Here is a 20,482-nt window from a genome sequence, read left to right as displayed (position 1 = left end):
CTATGATTTTCAGAAGTAATTTTGTTTACAGCTTTTCACACAATTCCACTGCTTGTCTAAAAATTTCACGAATATTGTTGGTTTTAGAATCCAGAAAGACATGTATTTCTTCGCTTCATTTAATTTGAATAATAAATATTAGCTTTTTATTTCAGTCTTATGGAAAAAAGAAAATAGTCGGTACGGCAGAATGAAACGATAATATTTAGATGGACAGAAATACGTGCAGGAAAGGTAATTTTCCTTGATGTACGTGAGTACGAGAACTGTTAACGAAAAATTATATTTAATGGAAGGAAATTATATCGGTGGAAGAGAGCTCATAAGATTCATAATCGGGATTAGTTAAGAAAAAGTGTTGTTTTCCAGCTTAATACAACATATCCGCTTGGTCGTGGGTGTCAGTATCTGATAACTGTGATAAAACGAGGATCATCTGGTTAAGCCATTAAGAATTGTTTGATCCCTTAAAACAGTTACTGTGCGTAGAATAATATGTTAAACTGCTTTGGAAAGTGAAAGAGTTGTTTACCAGCCCAGTCACTTATACTACTCATCTCCTACTCTAGGTGTGGACTTAACAGTTTGTCCACTAAGTCCTCGAAGCAGTAGGCACGGAATTATTTGAACAGAAACGATATCGCCCACATTTTCCAGTCGCAATACAATGAAGTAGTATTTTTGTGGCGAAAGCGTCTATTCTGAAGTTTTTATTCACCTGTAACTTTATCCCAACTTATTTGATGATTTTTAGACACCAAGCATGACAGTTTGCACGCAGCGTCCCGCAAGCAGAGGTCGTGACTGGTCCACAAACGTGTTATTGTCCTGGGTCCTGGGGCGTCCACTCTTAACATGGCGGCGTGGTCTTCGTGCAGGCGAAGTTCTTCATAAGCTGGCACGAGTGGTTATATGCAGTGCCACTCAGTTTATGTAGAAAGAGGCAAACAAGGAATAAAAAATTCATTGAAATGCTTGAAAGGATTGCAGTAACTGCTAGCAACTCCAATCACACAACAAAGGGAATGAAGGGGTAGTGTGAAAGCATAGATACAATTACTTCCCAAGACTTTACTATTTCAGGGAAGATACTGAAAAAAGAGCAGAAAAATTTATATCTAGATGATATTGGCAAACTGTTTGTCAACACACTGATGCATAATTTGCACATGGCACATGTTCTTTATTTTACATTGTCAGTATCGTAGTAAATGTCGTTACCTGCTACATTACCTTCCATACCCAATTTCCGTTTTATGATATTTCCTTTTTGAAGCCCACTGTCTGACATTTTTTGCGTTGGTTAATACATTTTATACGCAAACGTATTTTTTCTTGTACTCTTTTGAGAAAACATTGACTTTGAACGTCCATATTTGCCGAATTACTAGTCTCATCCAGTTGACCAGTTAATACGATCGTTTTAGGATTCATTAGCTGTAGTTTTCAAGTCATGCAATACACTCATATGTGGGTAGACTTCATAATTCGAATTTCATCTCCCCGACCGCGCAGCGGACGTTTACTATTTTGTCACTTCTATCACCTGTGTTAGAGAAGCGTGTTTTGTCCAAAAAAAAAGACTTTATTGCAAATAGCTGATAGCGGCATCTCAATGATGGGAAGCCCAGTCTTCGTTTGACACTTAACTGAGAGCAGAAAATTCACCGGTACCAGGGGTCGCTGTTGTTGAAGTGTTTGTAGCGATAATACAAGCAACAGTGCTGCAGATAGTTGACTCGCTCCAGTTACCCGTAGGAAGAAGAAGGAAACTAGAATGATATTAAGGTTTAACGACGACGTTCAGAACGGAGCATAATCTCGACCTTGCTCGGTGCAAGGAAGCTGCTGAATTAAACTGAAATGTACAATGAGTTTTCCGTTTTCCTTAATGTCTCCAAGCCAAGAGTACCGATAACACTGCGCATCCTTCCTGCTACTGTTCCTCTGTATTAGGATAAATAAAGATTAGCGTTTAACGCCCCCCCCCCTTCTTTTCCTCACCCCCTCCCCCTCCCACCGACGAAGCCATTGCATCTAAGCAATAAGGATGGGGAAGAAAGCGGCTGATTTGTTTTTTGTTATTTATTCAGAAGAGTCATCTCGGCATTTGGGACAAGTGATTTACGGGAGTCACGGGAAACATAAATGAGGATCGCTCCCTGCCGAGTGCAGCTCCAATGCCTTAGCCGTTGCGTCAAATTGCTCGATAGTGCAATGAGAAGCTCATCATCGAGCTCTACCATAGTTGTACTGCATTTAATCTGACGAGGCAGTTTTTACGAAGGTGACAGTAGGACCCTTTAAGAGAATGGAGAAATGCTAAACTAAACTTTAATCAAAATTCGCGCAGCGATCTGATCGGCTACCTTCAATGCTAATTAATTCAGAAAGACGCAACGTATCAAATTTTTTTCTCAGCAATAATTTCGTAGCAAAATCTACGCTTCAACTCTCTTAAAACCTTTTCAGACTGTTTCTGACCACTTTGCACTACTTGTCTTTTTCGCATCATGCCACTCATGATAAACACTGCTGTAGCTAAATATTCTCACTGTACTTAAACTAACAGGAATTCAACGCTCGATGTACTACACGCAGCTCAAAGTGCAGTTTACAGTAAGACGTGGCAGAACGCCGCTATTGGATGCTTTACATTGCCCTTAGCTACTGTTCAGTATCCCACTATCCGCCTTTTAGGTGCACACCACTCTGTTGTTGTTGTTGTAGTCTTCAGTCCTAAGACTGGTTTGTTGCAGCTCTCCACGCTACTCTATCCTGTGAAAGCTTCTTCATCTCCAAGTACCTACTGCAAACTACATCCTGCTGAATCTGCTTAGTGTATTCATCTCTTGGTCTCCCTCTACGGTTTTTACCCTCCTCGCTGCCCTCCAATACTAAATTGGTGATTCCTTGATGCCTCAGAACATGTCCTACCAACCGATCACTTCTTCTCGTCAAGTTGTGCCACAAACTTCTCTTCTCCCCAATCCTATTCAATACCTCCTCATTAGTTATGTGATCTACCCATCGAATCTTCAGCATTCTTCTGTAGCACCACATTTCGAAAGCTTCTATTCTCTTCTTGTCCAAACTATTTATCGTCCATGTTTCACTTCCATACATGGCTACAATCCATACAAATACTTTCAGAAATGACTTCCTGATACTTAAATCTATACTCGATGTTAACAAATTTCTCTTCGTCAGAAACGCTTTCCTTCCCATTGCCAGTCTGCATTTTATATCCTCTCTACTTCGACCATCATCAGTTATTTTGCTAGCCAAATAGCAAAACACCTTTACTGCTTTAAGTGTCTCATTTCTTAATCTGATTCCCTCAGCATCATCCGACTTAATTCGACTACTTTCCATTATCCTCGTTTTGCTTTTGTTGATGTTCATCTTATATCCTCCTTTGAAGACGCTACCCATTCCATTCAACTGCTCTTACAAGTCCTTTGCTGTCTCTGACAGAATTACAATGTCATCGGCGAACCTCAAATTTTTTATTTCTTATCAATGGATTTTAATACCTACTCCGAATTTTTCTTTTGTTTCCTTTGCTGCTTGCTCAATATACAGATTGAATAACATCGGGGAGAGACTACAACCCTGTCTTACTCCCTTCCCAACAACTGTTTCCCTTTCATGTCCCTCGACTGTTACAACTGCCATCTGGTTTCTATACAAATTGTAAATAGCCTTTCGCTCCCTGTATTTACCATCAGAATTTGAAAGAGAGTATTCCAATCAATATTGTCAAAAGCTTTCTCCAAGTCTACAAATGCTAGAAACGTAGGTTTGCCTTTCCTCAGTATTGCCTCACGTGTTCCAGTATTTCTACGGAATCCCCTCCGCCACACACCGTCAGGTGGCATGCGGAGTATGGATGTAGATGTACATCCAAACTGATCTTCCCCGAGGTCGGCTTCTATTAGTTTTTCCATTCGTCTGTAAAGAATTCGTGTTAGTATTTGCAGCTGTGGCTTATTAAACTGATTGTTCGGTAATTTTCATATCTGTCAACACCTGCTGTCTTTGGGATTGGAATTATTATATTCTTCTTGAAGTCTGAGGGTATTTCGCCTGTTTCATACATCTTGCTCACCAGATGGTAGAGTTTTGTCATGGCTGGCTCTCCCAAGGCCGTCAGTAGTTCCAATGGAATGTTGTCTACTCCGGGGGACTTGTTTTGACTCAGGTCTTTCAGTGCTCTGTCAAACTCTTCACGCAGTATCGTATCTCCCATCTCATCTTCATCTACATCCTATTCCATTTCCATAATATTGCCCTCAAGTACATCGCCCTTGTACAGACCCTCTATATACTCCTTCCACCTTTCTGCTTTCCCTTCTTTGCTTAGAACTGGGTTTCCATATGAGCTCTTGATGTTCATACAAGTGGCTTTCTTATCCCCAAAGGTCTCTTTAATTTTCCTGTAGGCAGTATCTATCTTACCACTAGTGAGATAAGCCTCTACATCCTTACATTTGTACTCTAGCCATCCCTGCTTAGCCATTTTGCACTTCCTGTCGATCTCATTTTTGAGACGTCTGTATTCCTTTTTGCCTGCTTCATTTACTGCATTTTTATATTTTGTCCTCTCATCAATTAAATTCAATATTTCTTCTGTTAACCAAGGATTTCTACTAGCCCTCGTCTTTTCACCTACTTGATCCTCTGCTGCCTTCACTACTTCATCCCTCTAAGCTACCCATTCTTCTTCTACTTTATTTCTTTCCCCCATTCCTGTCAATTGTTCCCTTATGCTCTCCCTGAAACTCTGTACAAACTCTGGTTCTTTCACTTTATCCAGGTCCCATCTCCTTAAATTCCCACCTTTTTGCAGTTTTTTCAGTTTTAATCTACAGGTCATAACCAATAGATTGTGGTCAGAGTCCACATCTGCCCCTGGAAATTAAAACCTGGTTCCTAAATCTCTGTTTTGCCATTATATAATCTATCTGATACCTTTTAGCATCTCCAGGGTTCTTCCACGTATACAACCTTTTTTCATGAGTCTTAAACAATTGTTGGCTATGATTAAGTTGTGCTCTGTGCAAAATTCTACTAGGCGGCTTCCTCTTTCATTTCTAAGCCCCAATCCATATTCACCTACTACGTTTCCTTCTCTCCCTTTTCCTACTACCGAATTCCAGTCACCCATGACTATTAAATTTTTGTCACCCTTCTCTATCTGAATAATTTCTTCTATTTCATCATACATTTCTTCAATTTCTTCGTTATCTGCAGAGCTAGTTGGCATATAAACTTGTACTACTGTAGTAGGTGTGGGCTTCGTATCTGTCTTGGCCACAATAATGCGTTCACTATGCTGTTTGTAGTAGCTTACCCGCCTTCCTATTTTCCTTTTCATTATAAAAACCTACTCCTGCATTATCCCTATTTGATTTTGTGTTTATAACCCTGTAGTCACCTGATCAGAAGTCTTGTTCCTCCTGCCACCGAACTTCACTAATTCCTACTATATCTAACTTTAACCTATCCATTTCCCTTTTTAAATTTTCTAACCTACCTGCCCGACTAAGTGATCTGACATTCCACGCTCCGATCAGTAGAACGCCAGTTTTCTTTCTCCTGATAACGGCATCCTCTTGAGTAGTCCCCGCCCGGAGATCCGAATGGGGGACTATTTTACCTCCAGAATATTTTTACCCAAGAGGACGCCACCATCATTTAATCATACAGTAAAGCTGCATGCTGCGTGCACACGACTCTAGGAATGGAAATAACAATTCCTTTAAGTGTTCTGTGTGTGTGATCATTAATTTCTGACCTACGTTTTGATATATTTACTTATGTATGTGGTACAGTACGTTTTGGTTCTAACTCCAAGTGGTTTTAACATAACTGCCATTTTATTAAGGCGTCCACAGCTCTAACACGATGACGAGATACAAGAACTGTTTCCGCATTTCACAAATTTTCCTTGAAGTGCTCATGAAAAACGCGTTTCTGTTGACCCAAAACTTTGACCTCATTCCCCTGTTGTTCCTACTTAACATTTTGTAATTTCACACCACAAGACGGAAGCCATTCGGCGGATTAACGGCAATAACCAGCGTGCCGGCCGGCCTGGCTGTCGTTTTAAGGTGTTTTCCCAGGTCCGCTAGATGAATAATGGGGTGGTACCAAATCCCGCCTTAGTTACACGATTCGCAAACATTTAGAACACGTTCGCACACTTTCACATGGAATACTAGACACAGATAGTCGGGGTGCACAAATTCCATCTTGTGAACTGGTGGGGAGGGGTGGGAGGAGGTGGGGTGGTGGGGGGAAAGGTAGGAAGGGCATCTGGCCCTCAGTCACTAACATTGCCAGTCCGAATAATTAACATGCTGGCCCCCTTGAAGATAGGGGATAAAGACCAGGAAAAAGAAAGACGTCAATAAAATACGACGCATTAAAAAAGAAAACGAAATTTTAGTTCATACTCTATCCTAGCAGACAAACGACTGACAGCATTGTATCTGGGGAACATGCACAAAAGAGCGCTAACATGTTAACAGAAAGATTCGAAGGAGTTTACCGGCAGCTTACCTGCCGAAGGAGTGAAGAATTTCCTCCATCCTAAATTACTGTACAGAAGATCAGGTCTCCGAATAGGGGTGTCATTGTGATATTAGTTGGCTATCAAATCTCTCGGTGCTTCCAAAACCCTAAAAACAAAACACATGGATGCAACGACACATATCGCTTCTTATTGTACATTCACGAAGGAAGAATATGACGTTTGAGAGGCCCAGACAAACAAACCTGTAGGTGATGAAAGTGAAAGTGCAAAATCTACACATAACACTCCAGAATAACGCATAGAACCTCGAAGCTAGTTCGATCTAAAATGTCGCGCCCTATTGCTAACATAAGTAAGAAAATCACTTTTTCTGTACCCCCATGTCGCTACATGTCACCCTTGAACGATTCTGCTTCAATTTTCGAACATTCGAATGGCGATGTCAAAAGCCGGTAGCTCTAGGAGATTGTGTGGGTGACTGCGCAATTCCGTGACTCACGCTGCGTGGTGATCTGCCGTAATCCGGCGTGGTGTTCATTGTAAGCTGGCTTTCCTTTGTTCCCGCTCTCAGGCAGGCAGCCACACGCGAAACTGGAGCGCGTGAGGTGCAAACAATTGAGCGGCGTGGCCAGCGCTGCGTCGCGAGCGCTCGCTGATCGATAGTGCGCAGCGACAACATGCGTGACGTCACCGGCAGAGGTTCAGCACGGCGCACTTACTTGCCGCGAACAAGCACTTCTCTTAAATGTGCATGCATCGACATCGAGCCGTAGCGCTGCTGGCTCAACCTCCTCAGTGAAGTTTTCAGTTTTCGTCATGCTGCGCTCGCGTCGTTTCACGTGACCGCTTGCTGTCGTGCGGGCAAACGTAATATTTGTTGTAGGTATATTTAATTATATGCCCGTCTATTTGCAGACGACGTAGTAGTTCTAGCCAATAATATGACAGAATTTCAATCCTCTAAAAAAGGACTGATCAGATAACTGTAGAAGAGTGTGTTCTGATATAAATCATTCGAAAACAAATGTTGTGCATCACAAACGGATAGGCCGTCCGGAGTGGCCGAGCGGTTCCAGGAACTACCGTCTGGAACCGCTACGGTCGCAGGTTCGAATCCTGCCTCGGGAATGAATGTGTGTGATGTCCTTAGGTTAGTTCAAGGGACTGATGACCTAAGAAGTTAAGCCCCATAGTGCTCAGAGACATTTGACCACAAACGGATAACTGCAGGAAAAACAATATTGGACAACATCTATTTAAAAATGTTAACGAATATGTATATGTGAGACAGTTCGTTGATACCGAATGAGACTTAAAATCTAACATATTCGGCCAAATCAAGCTAGAACGGAGGGATTATGGAAGAAACGCTGCAGTTTTTAAGTCTAATATACCAAGATACTTAAAAATGACCAGGAGAGAATAGGTCTCGCTCTAAGGGTTCTGCGCAAACTTAATTATGTACATAGATAGATCATCCATCTCGGAAAAAGAGAATCTCGTCGATATCTGTTATCGTCATTAATAATGGCAATCTATCAGTGTTAGGAATTCCAAGACTTTCGAGAATGTTTTAATTTCATGTTTAAAGTCAGATAACAAATCTCAAAAGAAATATATTTTTCGTGTGGTATAATTACAAATTAACAATTTCTTTATTTTTTCTTTTCTTTTACTGTGAAATATTGCTGTTTCCAAGTTTCTAGGTCAACGGGAAGTTCCCTATAAGTTTTGATTAGTGAGTTTGCGAGTGTAAAAATATTTTAGATAAATAGCCATATCTTCTGTCATCTCTGACTTAGAAACTTAAGTATTTTACACCGCCGAGGGACAGTAGACCTTAGTATGTTACATAAATTTCAACTTGATGCATGTAAAAATTCATGATGAAATGGAATCTTAAGTGACGGACGGACACGGAATTTTTTTATTTAGTTGTACTGCGAAACCTTACTATTTGGCAAATTTCAAACGGGAAGTACTCTACTGGTTTTGGCGAATGAGTCTGCGAGTATCAAAATATCTGGAATAAACGGCCGTATCCTTTGACTGCATTGACTTAGAAGCTTCAATTCTTTACACCGCCAAAAGACCGTAGGCATGCAACGTACAGTTCATAGAAAGAGCGCCTGAAATTTCATTGGCTAGCTTAAGATTAATGAGGCTACGTCTTGTGAAGGTTCAGTTATCTGAACAATAAACAAAATATCCATACACTTTAGACATTTCCATAAAATGTGGCTGACTAGCTCTAACGAATAGTCCCAGGTTGATGCATTTGTATACCGCAACTTATAAAATTATAGTTGTTTCACTTTTTGCGCTTCACGCACCTCAAGGAAAAAACTGGGAATTTGGATGAATAAATTCTTCATACTACTAACTTCTCACGTTTCACAATAAAATATTCATTTTCAGTTTTTGCATAATTTAAAAATTCACATTTAGAAGGAGATGCTTTCGTTATCAGTATTAAATTATGTTGCGAAAAAATGAAAATTACAAAAGTTAAATTCGTGCACCTCTTTCGGCAGTATCTTCTCGCGGTCGCTGGGCGTCGGCTAAAGGTTTCGCTCTCAGCGGCACGGCGATAGTCCTTTCCCAACAATGTATTTTCGATCGTGTTGCTGCGGTCCCATCTCGTTCAACATTTTGCAATTGAGACACAAAGTTATCATGTATAAAAAGTACTTAATTATGTTTTAAGAAGTATTCACATTGTGTCGCTCCGGCGGTAAAGATTTCAGTGTGATCGAACATTCATGTACTCCGCACATAAACTAGTTGACTAAATGACGCCGGAGATCGCATTGGTTTCGCTCTGCATCGCATTAGACAACACGTTAAAAAGCGTATAAGTGCTCTCACAATGCATCATGGCAGTCATGTTTTCTGTCTAAAGGAGTCTAGAGAGAGAAGTGAAGGAAGAAAGGAAGGTAGGTTAGGATTTGCCATACAATCAACATCGAGTTCATCGGGGAAGGTGCTCTATCTCGGATACGCCAAAGACAGGAAAAGAAATCAGCACCGCCTTTACAAAGGAACCATTACGGCATTTCGCCATCATTGATATAGGGATACCACAGGAAAGTCGAATGTAGATGGTCGATCTGACTTTGAACCCTGCTCGTCTCGAATGTGTGTCCAGCGCTTTATCAACTATGCCAACTTGCTCAGTGCGTAGAGCAGAAATTGTATCGGTCGTGATTGTAGGGGCCCACTAGTTTTTGCTTTGTATCAGATTTCAAGTCTACTCGTACCGAGGTCGCTGCCAAGTGGAAATACCAAGAATGTACTAATTAATTATCCTTCCGTTAGGACTAAGAAATCAACCAGTATGTACAACCGAACTATGAAGACTATTGTACGAACCAATCACAAGGCACCTTTGGCAACTACTGCAGAGCACTTTAGTTGCAGCTGACACAAAGAACCATCGTGAAGCGGCAGAATCTAAGTTTTCGTGGTGGTGCTGCAGCCGCTGCCCCGGAATCACTGAGCACGAGATCGAGCATGCGATGATGCGCATACTCATTGCAGATGACTAGACCAACGGTCTGTGGAACATGGTTTTATGGAAGGGCAAGTTACGGTACTTAAAAACACAGATTTTTCATGGATTCGTTAAATCGCTTAAGAAAATGGCACGAAACGGTTCATTTGGAAAAGGATACGGTAGAATTTCTACTCCATCCTCTCCCAATCTGACCTCGTTCTACGTATCTAATGTACTTGTCGACGGAGCATTACACCTTAATCATTACTTTACATGTCCATGGACGCTATTCATGGACCGCAAGTGCCACCACGAACTTCATGTGGTATTTGTTTACTGGGTGGTGAATAATTGTTATTTCTTCCGAAAAGCGACACAGTTTCGTCAGTTCTCTACGTTCAGTTAGCAGCTGGACGCGCCGCGGATTCGAGAGGACGACAGTCCAAATCTGTGTCCAGCCATCGAGATTTAGGGTGTCGATGATTTCCTTAAATCGCTTATCGGGATGCTGTAAAGGACAGGGCCTATTTCCTTTCCACCCCTCCCTAATTCGAGCCTGTGCTCCGTCTCTAATGACTTCGTTGTCGACAGGACATTAATCTCTAATCTTCCTTCCTTCATTCTATGTTCAGATCGTTCCGCTTCCGACATTGAGCGAGCATTTCACATTGTTCCAGCTGTAGGAATTTACTGATTCATCATTATTTTGTTATTGTGAAAAGTGGCGTCTTAATGTTGAAAAAAAGAAGAAAAACAGAGAAACATGACAGTAGGACGAGCAAAATGAAGAGATGTTAAGAATTATCGCTTATATTACATTTCAATAAATTCTTAAATTCATTCAAAATACTTCGCTTTCTTAGAACTTTAGTGCTCTACATCTATTTTTCTACTTTGTGTCCTTAAAACTTATTTCCTCTCTATGTGTAATTGTGGCACTGAAAGCATAGGAGCCCAAAGCAGAGAAAGAAAGTTTTGAAAAGATATGTTTGCGAAAAATAAATTTGTAGACAAATTCCCAGTCCCATAGATCTGAACTGTTTTTTATCAAGCGTCAGCATTCCATACTTCCTTTGAAAAAATAGTGTATCCACTTTATGTTATGAAATATTAATTAACATTTAATATATATGTATTATTAATGTTAGCTCACAAAATTTCCATGTATAGGCTACTGACAAGTGTCTTTTTACAGTTGTAAAGTTTGTGATTAATGTGAAACCAAATCAGAACTTAAAGAACAGATATGAAATGCACCAAACACTCATACACAATTACGACCTATTCCAACACTTCATGATCCTCGTCACCATCATTTTCATTAAGCACATCCTATGGCTTGAAATTATGATAAAACTGCCAATGCACCTCCGGTTATGACGTATTACTACTACATACATGATGCAGACATTAAATTATATTATATACCCTATAACAACTGAGGAGTACAGAGCAACAAAATTATACTCTGTGCTTTGATGCCATAAGGAAATTAATCCCCGAGAAATTGGTGAGACAGCTTTTCGTGAATGTTCATTTATACAGTGTGGGGTTAAAGGTATAGATAAAGCTGATTCACCATGTGATCAACAGATGTCAGGAGAAGCCATACATGCTAATACAGCAAAATCGATGACAGTGTACTTTAGGCCCCTATCGTTCTCAGCCCTTCAGTTGTTTTTGTCTATTTTAAGTAGCTCACCCGTGTTTTCGCATAGCTTTAGGTTTCCTAATTTTGCTTTTTCCTTTTATCCAAGCACCTATATCTACAAAACAATCTTTTTCTCAATAACAATCATTTTCTCTGTTTCAATTAGTGGTACCCACGCATCTTTATTGTTGCTTCCAACAATTAAAAACATCAATGACTGGAAATCAGTATTTCAGAGCAGGAGTAAAATTCTTCCTCCATCTAGTGCCGTGGAATCACAGGGCAGATGGTGGACGAGAGGCTAAGAACCGGCAAGCTTAGAAGCGCCAGTGTAGCGTAGCAAATAACAACGTTTCGTTCGAGCTACTTACTCGTAATCTACGCTACTCAATTGCCCTGAAATCACGATCCACGGAGATTTACGTATGTTGTGGTATCCTCCTTCCGTTATCCTATCTTTCGGCGGGAATTAAGATTAGACATAGATACGGGTCGTTTAGATATTCTCTGCTGGAGTATCTTCACTGTTATGAATGGACCAGACGCTCACTGATTTCGTCTATCTTAACTTATCCGATCTGTTAACTTATCCGTAGGGCACATATGCCCCTTCCGATATGGTATCTCACACAGAACAGGAACTATCTGACATGAAAATTCATGTATTGTACTACCGCTCAGATTGTGACGCTATCTTCGACACACAAGTGTCCCTTATTATCCTTCTATGTACAGTCACGATAATAGGTTCACCAGATTACCGGTACGGGGAAGTTTGTTTGTAAACACAGGCAGTGAAAAACCCTCCTTTTCTAGAATGGCTAATAAGCTCAAAAATAAGAACGAACGCAATACAGTGTAGACAATATACTGTGTAGTTCTGGCGTCTAGTAACTTGAAACTGTATCTCCTGACGCTCACCGTAATTCTCACTTTCCACCTTTTGCTCCCCTGAATTTGTAACGACTGCCATATGAAGTGCTGAAAGTGTTACCTGCTAGAGGTTTTTTCAGAGCTTCACTGAGCACTTTTCTATATTTTCTGTAAATTCTTGTACCTTTAGCAAAAAATTGATATTTATGTTAGTGTGTTGTAAATTCGACATAAATGGCTCGATGTGACAATTTCTGTCTAGAATATTCGTATATAAAAAGATGACGGCAAGAAAGACAATCGATATCATTTTCCCCAGTGAGAAAATGACAGGTAGTTAACAACATAGTGTGTTTGAGGAATATTATTGAATGTTATGATAAAGAGCTTAAAGATGTCTGCGATTTACGGTGTAAAAAGCCAGTCACATTGTTGTTTAAAAAGGCTTCCCCGAATATTGTACGATATGCTTTATAGATTTAGCTATTGTCTGAGCAATTAATAAAATTACTTCCTCGTCTGACAAGCTAACCTACATTAAATAAAAAACTTAGGAAAAGTAAAAATCTGACACATATAATGCGTTCTGTTGCTATTTCGGAAGCTCGTTAGAGAGGAGTTTGGTTCTGAACCTTATTCGGTGAGGCAACAACTTACCTTGGCTGTAGTCGCTCGTGGCCCACCTTGCTCTGATTTTTTTTTTAAATGCCTCCCTTTGTTTACAAGGGAATTCACAACAACAAAACACACAGTGGAACGATCCATTGAAATTCGTTACCTAACGCTCTAACTATCAAGTTTTCTTTTACTAACGACTCGCGGTACCAGAGATTCCCGTAAATATTGTCTAAGACGGTTCCCCATGTTTACTCGCGTTAGAGTTAACTCTGTCTCCGGGAGGTCCAATACTTAAAGAATTCTCCCCTTTCGGATGTCTGTTTAGCGTGAATATTTGGGCAGAATGGTCTTCATCCACTTCCTGTATATCATGAATAGTTGTAGTCCTGAGTCTTACACGTACAGTTCTCCCCAGGATGTGTAAGAATACGTTGCCGATTTTCAATTTTTTCAGTACAGTGTAAATAAAAAGTATTTGCAATAAAAATTGCCGCACTGTTCAGACTCAGTCGCTAAACGTCAATCGCTTAGACCAGCCAACAGACAGTTCACATTGCTTTCTCAGTTGTCGACGGACTGGGTCGCTCATGAATTCTGTACTTGGGAAGAGGTCTTGCGTTATAGTCTTTATGTTTAAAAAAGATAACGAAGTAATGTAAATGACATTCTCGTTTGTCAAAGGAAAAAGAAAGAAAAAAGACACGTGTCAAACCCCACACGCTCTTTCCTTAGTTATTCGAAAAGGGGGATAAATTTTACGAATACGTGAAAAAAGATAAACGTCCTATCATGTACTTGAGGTATGTGCGGTATTAATGTTTTTATATTGTAACCACTTTTCATGAATGTAGGCAGGTATCATTTCCATTCCAAGTACTAATACACAGTGAACTTTCGTATCAACAAATGTATGATTTAAAAGTCATAGAGTGTACTTTAGTAAGCGAACATATACGTACGAGGGCTACTCGGAAAGAAAGGTACGATAGGCCACGAAATGGAAACCACAGTGAAAATCCGATGATGCACTGGATATATGTTTCCGGTTGCTTCTTTAGTATGCACATCGATGGCATCACGTCAGTGAGCACGTGAAGAAGCCTTGAACAATAGTGTCTCCTGCCAAGTACGACTGCCTATGAGAGATTTCGCCTGATTTCATGCAGCCCACATAACGTAACTGTCATGCATTTCCTTCTTCATGACGATTCTCGGCCGGACACTGGGCAGTGAGCACACCCCTGCAGCATTTTCGATGTGAAGTGTTTGATCACCCACCATACAGCCCAGACGTGACTCCCTCTGATTTCCATCTCTACTCATGTGAAACGCTGGCTATGAAGATAACATTGTGGAACGTGCAACAAACTGCAGATCACTGTAGAGAACTGGCAGCAGCCCTCTATGACGAGGGTATTGGAAAGTAGTACGATGCTACGATAAACGTCTCTGTAACAGTGGCGACTATGTAGAGAACTAGCTAGAAGATGTAGCTAACAGTTGCAAACAAAACATTTTTGATTTTCACTGTGGTTTCCATTTAGTGACCGATCGGACCTTACTATCCAAATAGCCCTCGTATTTCATTACAACATCTGAGAATCAAGTATGCGTGTTCACTGACTGCGATTTGTAGAATATCAATATGATAGTGACAGCTGACATTTTTGCGAAACAATAGTTTTCATAATTTTTATGTACTTAAAGTTTTTTTATAATTTTGAGGTTTATTCAGTAGACTCTGTCGGCATATCTGTCTCGTTGCTGCAAAATATGCACATGTTGTTCCTCTTTTACACTCTAATTTCAGCATAACTTACGGGAGTTATTAACGAAAAATATCAGCTGTCACTATCATACTGATATGCTACAGATTGTTTTTCAAAAAGATTTTTGCTTTTTATCCAATATTCCTTGTTCTCATTCACTATACGGGTAATCCCCAAAAGACCACCAATCATTGGGTCGAGCCCGCGCATCATCAGCGCATGCTCGAGTCGTCCGTAGGCAAGCTGTTTACTTTCTCGCCGTCAGTATGACAGAGCACGTGGACGCGTCCCCTATACGCGGTTCCTTATACAGGCTGATTCATGAAGGTTGGTTCAAAAATGGATCTGAGCACTAAGGGACTTAACATCTGAGGTCATCAGTCCCTACTTTAACCTAACTAACCTAAGGACATCACGCACATCCATGCCCGCGGCAGGATTCGAGCCTGCCACCGTAGCGGTCGCGCGGTTCTAGGCTGAAACACCTAGAACCTCTCGGCCACACCGGCCGGCTTCACGAGGGTATGAAAATGTTATTCTAGAAGTAAAACTAAATAAAAAAGTTCGTATAAATATAGGTCTGCAAATGTTTAGTTACGGAGTTACGGCTAAAAAAGAAAAAATGCCTGAAATTTAGCAACTTTGCTAATATGAAGCCATCGCAAAACTGTAGGAGGTTAAATCAAAGCACGATGTGCATTTATTTTATTGTTATTGATTTAGTGAATCTAATGGAACATGTCCCACACTTGTATCTGCAGTAGTTTTCCATAACATCCAGAGAGGCGATATTCGTTAACTGCGGCCGTAGCATTACCATCACATTTGCCATAAATAAACACCGTATCGGTGTATTTCTCTGTCGTAAACTTGAAAGGCATCCCTATTTCATAAATAATCTACAAACTACAACACTTACTATGTGCTTTCACTTAAATACACTATCGTTATTATGTTCTTTCATTGAGCTATACAGAAAACTAGCTCGTTTCAAGCTTAGGAAGTGACTGAAACAACTCACTAATGGTTGCCAACAATGGCATAAACGTTTCCACATACTTGATGCAAAATAAACAAATTTACTTGCATAATAATCTTTGCTTCTCTGGACGTTCTGGAAAACTGGACCTATGTGTATATGAACTTTTTTCTCTAGTTTTATTTGTAGAAAAACATATTAAAATATTTGCATACCTTCGTGAATCTCCCTGTATACGGAACCGCGTACAGGGAACGCGTCCGCGTGTTCTGTCATACTGACGACGAGAAAGCAAACAGCTTGCCTATGGAATAGTGAATGAGAACAAGGAATATTGGATAAAAAGCACAAAAACTTTTTGAAAAACAATCTGTAGAATATCTGTATGATAGTGACAGACTGTTGATCGGAGAAGCGGTAAGTCTGTTTTTCAGGTTCTACTTTTCCTCCTATAACTTTTTACTTGACGATTTTGTCTAGGTAGAACATGCCTCCATTTTGTGCCAACCACTTCTTGGTTTTTCATTTTAACCCAAAATTAGGTCTTAATAGTTTTCATTTATTTGCTCGTTACCAATGGATCACTGTGGTACGATTTGTTTAAGACCCGTACTCTATATTGGAATCCAGCTGTTTTATTCGATGGCTTATGGCCTTTTAGCGGTATTTTGTTCTGACGAACAACGAACGTTGGGTAAAAAGATTCCGGGCTTTTCCGCTCTGATGTTTGTTTTTAAATTTTTTTAAACAATTTTAAAATGTTAACATTTTCATACCAGTGTAAACCTCTCGTTTGTTACTCCTCGTGGATTTATTGTTATACAGATGTTCATCTGAAGATACGACTTTTAGTGCCACGAAATCGGTAGTGATCCAATAATAAAGAACTAAATACAGCTGAAGCGGTTATTAATACTCAACAAAAAATAAATTTTATATTACTTTATACTCAAAGATCAAAAGTGTAGGAATGTGTAAGCCAAATACATTGCATAAGCTAGTAATGGTACAGACTACCATGTTACATGAACACATTCACCAAATGGAAAGTGCAAGTGAAAAATGCGATGTGACAAATGTGGATGAAATAACGCCAGAATTCAGCCAGCTGTAGTTTGCAAACCTACAAATACATCTCCAGGACCACACAGATGTGTTAACAGCGCTGGAACATCTATCTACAACTAAAGCAACTCTGCAATTCACACTTGAGTGCCTGGCAGAGGGTTCATCGAACCATTTTCATACTACTTCTCTACAATTCCACTCTCGAATGGCGCATGAGAAAAAGGAACACCTAAATCTTTTCGTTCGAGCTCTGACTTCTCTTATTTTATTATGATGATCATTTCTCCCTACGTAGGTGGGTGTCAACAAAATATTTTCGCATTGGAAGAGAAAGTTGGTGACTGAAATTTCGTAAATAGATCTCGCTGCAAAGATAAACGCATTTGTTTCAGTGACTGCCACCCCCAACTCGCGTATCATATCAGTGACATTTCACCCCTATTGCGCGATAACACGAAACGAGCTGCCCCTCTTTGCACTTTTTCGGTGTCCTCCGTCAATCCTACCTGGTAAGGGTCCCACACCGAGCAGCAATATTCCAGCAGAGGACGGACAAGTGTAATGCAGGATGTCTCTTTAGTGGGTTTGTCGCATGTTCTAAGTGTTCTGCCGACAAAGCGCAGTCTTTGTTTCGCCTTCCCCACAATATTATTTATGTGGTCTTGCTCGTAATCGTAATTCCTAGGTATTTAGTCGAAATGACAGCCCTTAGATTAGTGCGATTTATCGTATACCCAAAATTTATCGGATTTCTCATAGTACCCAAGTGGATGCCCTCGTACTTTTCTTTGTTTAGTTCCAATTGCCACTTTTTGCACCATACAGAAATACTCTGTAGATCATTTTGTAATTGGAATTGACCATCTGATGATTTTAATAGACGGTAAATTACAGCGTCGTCTGCAAACAGTCTAAGAGGGGAAATCGTAAGTAGCACCGAACGTTAGATTCATAATACGGAACTAGTGCTACAACAGTTGTTTCTAACCTAAAGAGCAAGCGAAAAATACGACAAAATGTAATATAGCAACATATTATATCTATCACATAATACGTTTAAAGTATGTATAAAAGGAAAGATGTATTTCAGGCCACTGACGATGCTTCCCAATTAAAAAAGCGAAACGCGTATGGCAATAAACAAACTGCCTTCATTTCGTTGGACAGACGGTACGTACCTCCGAGACTTTAGAGCAACTAAGGGAAAGACGGAAAACAGATAAAAACAGAAATATTTTATTGCTGTTATTATTAAAATTCTGGACATATGTAGCACGTTAAAATTTTGATGGCAGAAGTTATAGTCTGAGATGAGAGAGGAGGATAACAACTGCAAAGTGTGACCCCGCTTCCCCTAGAACCAAACCGCGCCACCGTGCTTGGTCCGCTGTTAAGCGCCAGTGTGGCCACAGCCTTTAAGGAATGTCCCAGCGCGTGACGGACAACGGATGGGCTGGCACTGAAGTGCTTGTTTTTGCAGGTGAACCGGCCGCTGAGCATGAAGAAGGACGGCATCCAGACCCGCAAGCGCAAGCCCAAGACGCCGGCCACGAGCCGCGACAGCCCGCCCACGCGTGGCGGACACGTGGACCACGTGCTGCACTCCGGCCGCCAAGTCGTCGGTGAGTAGTCGCCCCCTGCCAACGGGGTCTCGAGCTGCCGAGTTTCGCCCGCATGTCTTCGCAGCCTGTTCTCCTACCAGGTGCCCAGGGCTGGCACTGGAATCGTTGCCCCGGACAGTGTGTTCTCTTGCACCATATTCTTTGGGTACTGTGTGTACTCTCGCACCCTATTCTTTGGTTTCCGGCTAGCATGACACATGATATTGCCTTTCGGAGTGGAGATTCAGCTGTCAGCGTTTATAAACACTGAAAGATTATTCACTTTTCAGTTTTTGAACCTGCCAATTGAAGACAAGCTAAGTTTAAAAATCGTTTATCTACACTTCGCAACAGAATTTGAAACATCCCCTTAGAAAAATTATACAAGAATGTGCTTAGACTCACACACAGTATTTTTAGCGCAACGCAATCTGACTTTCAAAAATCCCTACAAAAGAATGGCCCTGACTAACATTTACCTATACGTTTCACAAATCACTTACCTCACAAAAATCTTGGTTACACGAACTACTGCAATACAGCGAGCGCCACTACTGCCAGCTAAATAAAAGATTCAAACTACTGAAGGCAATAACTACTGACAGGCATAGTTAGCAAATGAAAGATTTTGATAGAGAACAAACAATGTATTTACCTTAATAGTGTTCAGAAGTCATAATATATATATATATATATATATATATCAGTTCATGACATCCAGTCTTACAAATTTCAAAACTCCGCCATTTGTCTCCTCACATCCACCACTGCTGGCGGCTCACCTCCAACTGCGCAACGCTACGCGCTGTTAACATCCATCTGCCCAACACTACAATGGCAGACAACAATGCAAACTAGCCACAGACTGCACACAGCACAGCCAGTGATTTTTCACACAGAGCGCTACGTGGCGTTACCAGTAACAAAAGCTAAACAGCCTATTTACATAGCCCCCATGCTCCCCACAAAAAATTTTACAAATTGTTTTGGGCAGTGGCCAATAATGATTTGATAAAATTTTTCGTAACTACAATAACAAAGACATTAAATGCACACTCTTATTGATACAATGTTGGTTAAAAGCTAAAATTTTCTCACAGTCCCATAAAGACAGTCCTGATCATTCATCACAGTAAAATTACAGTGTTTTTTTTTTCTCAAAGTCTGAGTAGTAGAAGAGAATGCACACGGAAGTAGTGGATTTCCAAGCCATGTTGAAGAAATAGTGTTGTCCTTCCAACGGAAAGACAGTGCTGACTCTTGACATGCTGACAGGTAATGGGTTACAACAGAGCAGACCCACAGCAGAGTCAGTCGAAGTTTTGAAGAATATTGGTAGGCCGGTCATCACAGAGCAGACCCAGTGTAGTCCTTGTAGATATGGCCAGCAGCCATCTGCTGCGACTGTGCAGGTGCACAATCACCATCGAAGGGTCTTGCGGACAGCCCTGACTAACATTAACCTATACGTTTCACAAATCACTTACCTCACAAAAATCTTGGTTACACGAACTACTGCAATACAGCGAGCGCCACTACTTCCAGCTAAATAAAAGATTCAAACTACTGAAGGCAATAACTACTGACAGGCATAGTTAGCAAATGAAAGATTTTGATAGAGAACAAACAATGTATTTACCTTAATAGTGTTCAGAAGTCATAATATATATATATATATATATATATATATATATATATATATATATATATATCAGTTCATGACATCCAGTCTTACAAATTTCAAAACGCCGCCATTTGTCTCCTCACATCCACCACTGCTGACGGCTCACCTCCAACTGCGCAACGCTACGCGCTGTTAACATCCATCTGCCCAACACTACAATGGCAGACAACAATGCAAACTAGCCACAGACTGCACACAGCAC

At 40.6% G+C, this 20,482-nt stretch overlaps 1 protein-coding gene across 3 annotated transcripts in view; it reads left to right on the top strand.

Annotated features, from left to right (window-relative positions):
- The window catches only part of LOC126328451 (box A-binding factor-like), a 219,331-nt gene that overhangs the window by 139,707 nt on the left and 59,142 nt on the right, over positions 1 to 20,482 (top strand). For all 3 annotated transcript variants that reach the window (XM_049996036.1, XM_049996038.1, XM_049996037.1), the window contains exon 10: positions 18,476 to 18,617. In XM_049996036.1, coding sequence (XP_049851993.1) covers positions 18,476 to 18,617 — 142 coding nt within the window. The remainder of the gene's footprint in view (positions 1 to 18,475; positions 18,618 to 20,482) is intronic.

This window comes from Schistocerca gregaria, chromosome 2 (genome assembly GCF_023897955.1).
Source record: "Schistocerca gregaria isolate iqSchGreg1 chromosome 2, iqSchGreg1.2, whole genome shotgun sequence".
Lineage (NCBI taxonomy): Eukaryota > Metazoa > Arthropoda > Insecta > Orthoptera > Acrididae > Schistocerca > Schistocerca gregaria.
Note: the sequence above shows the minus strand (reverse complement) of the source record. Positions and strands in the feature narration are given on the sequence as shown.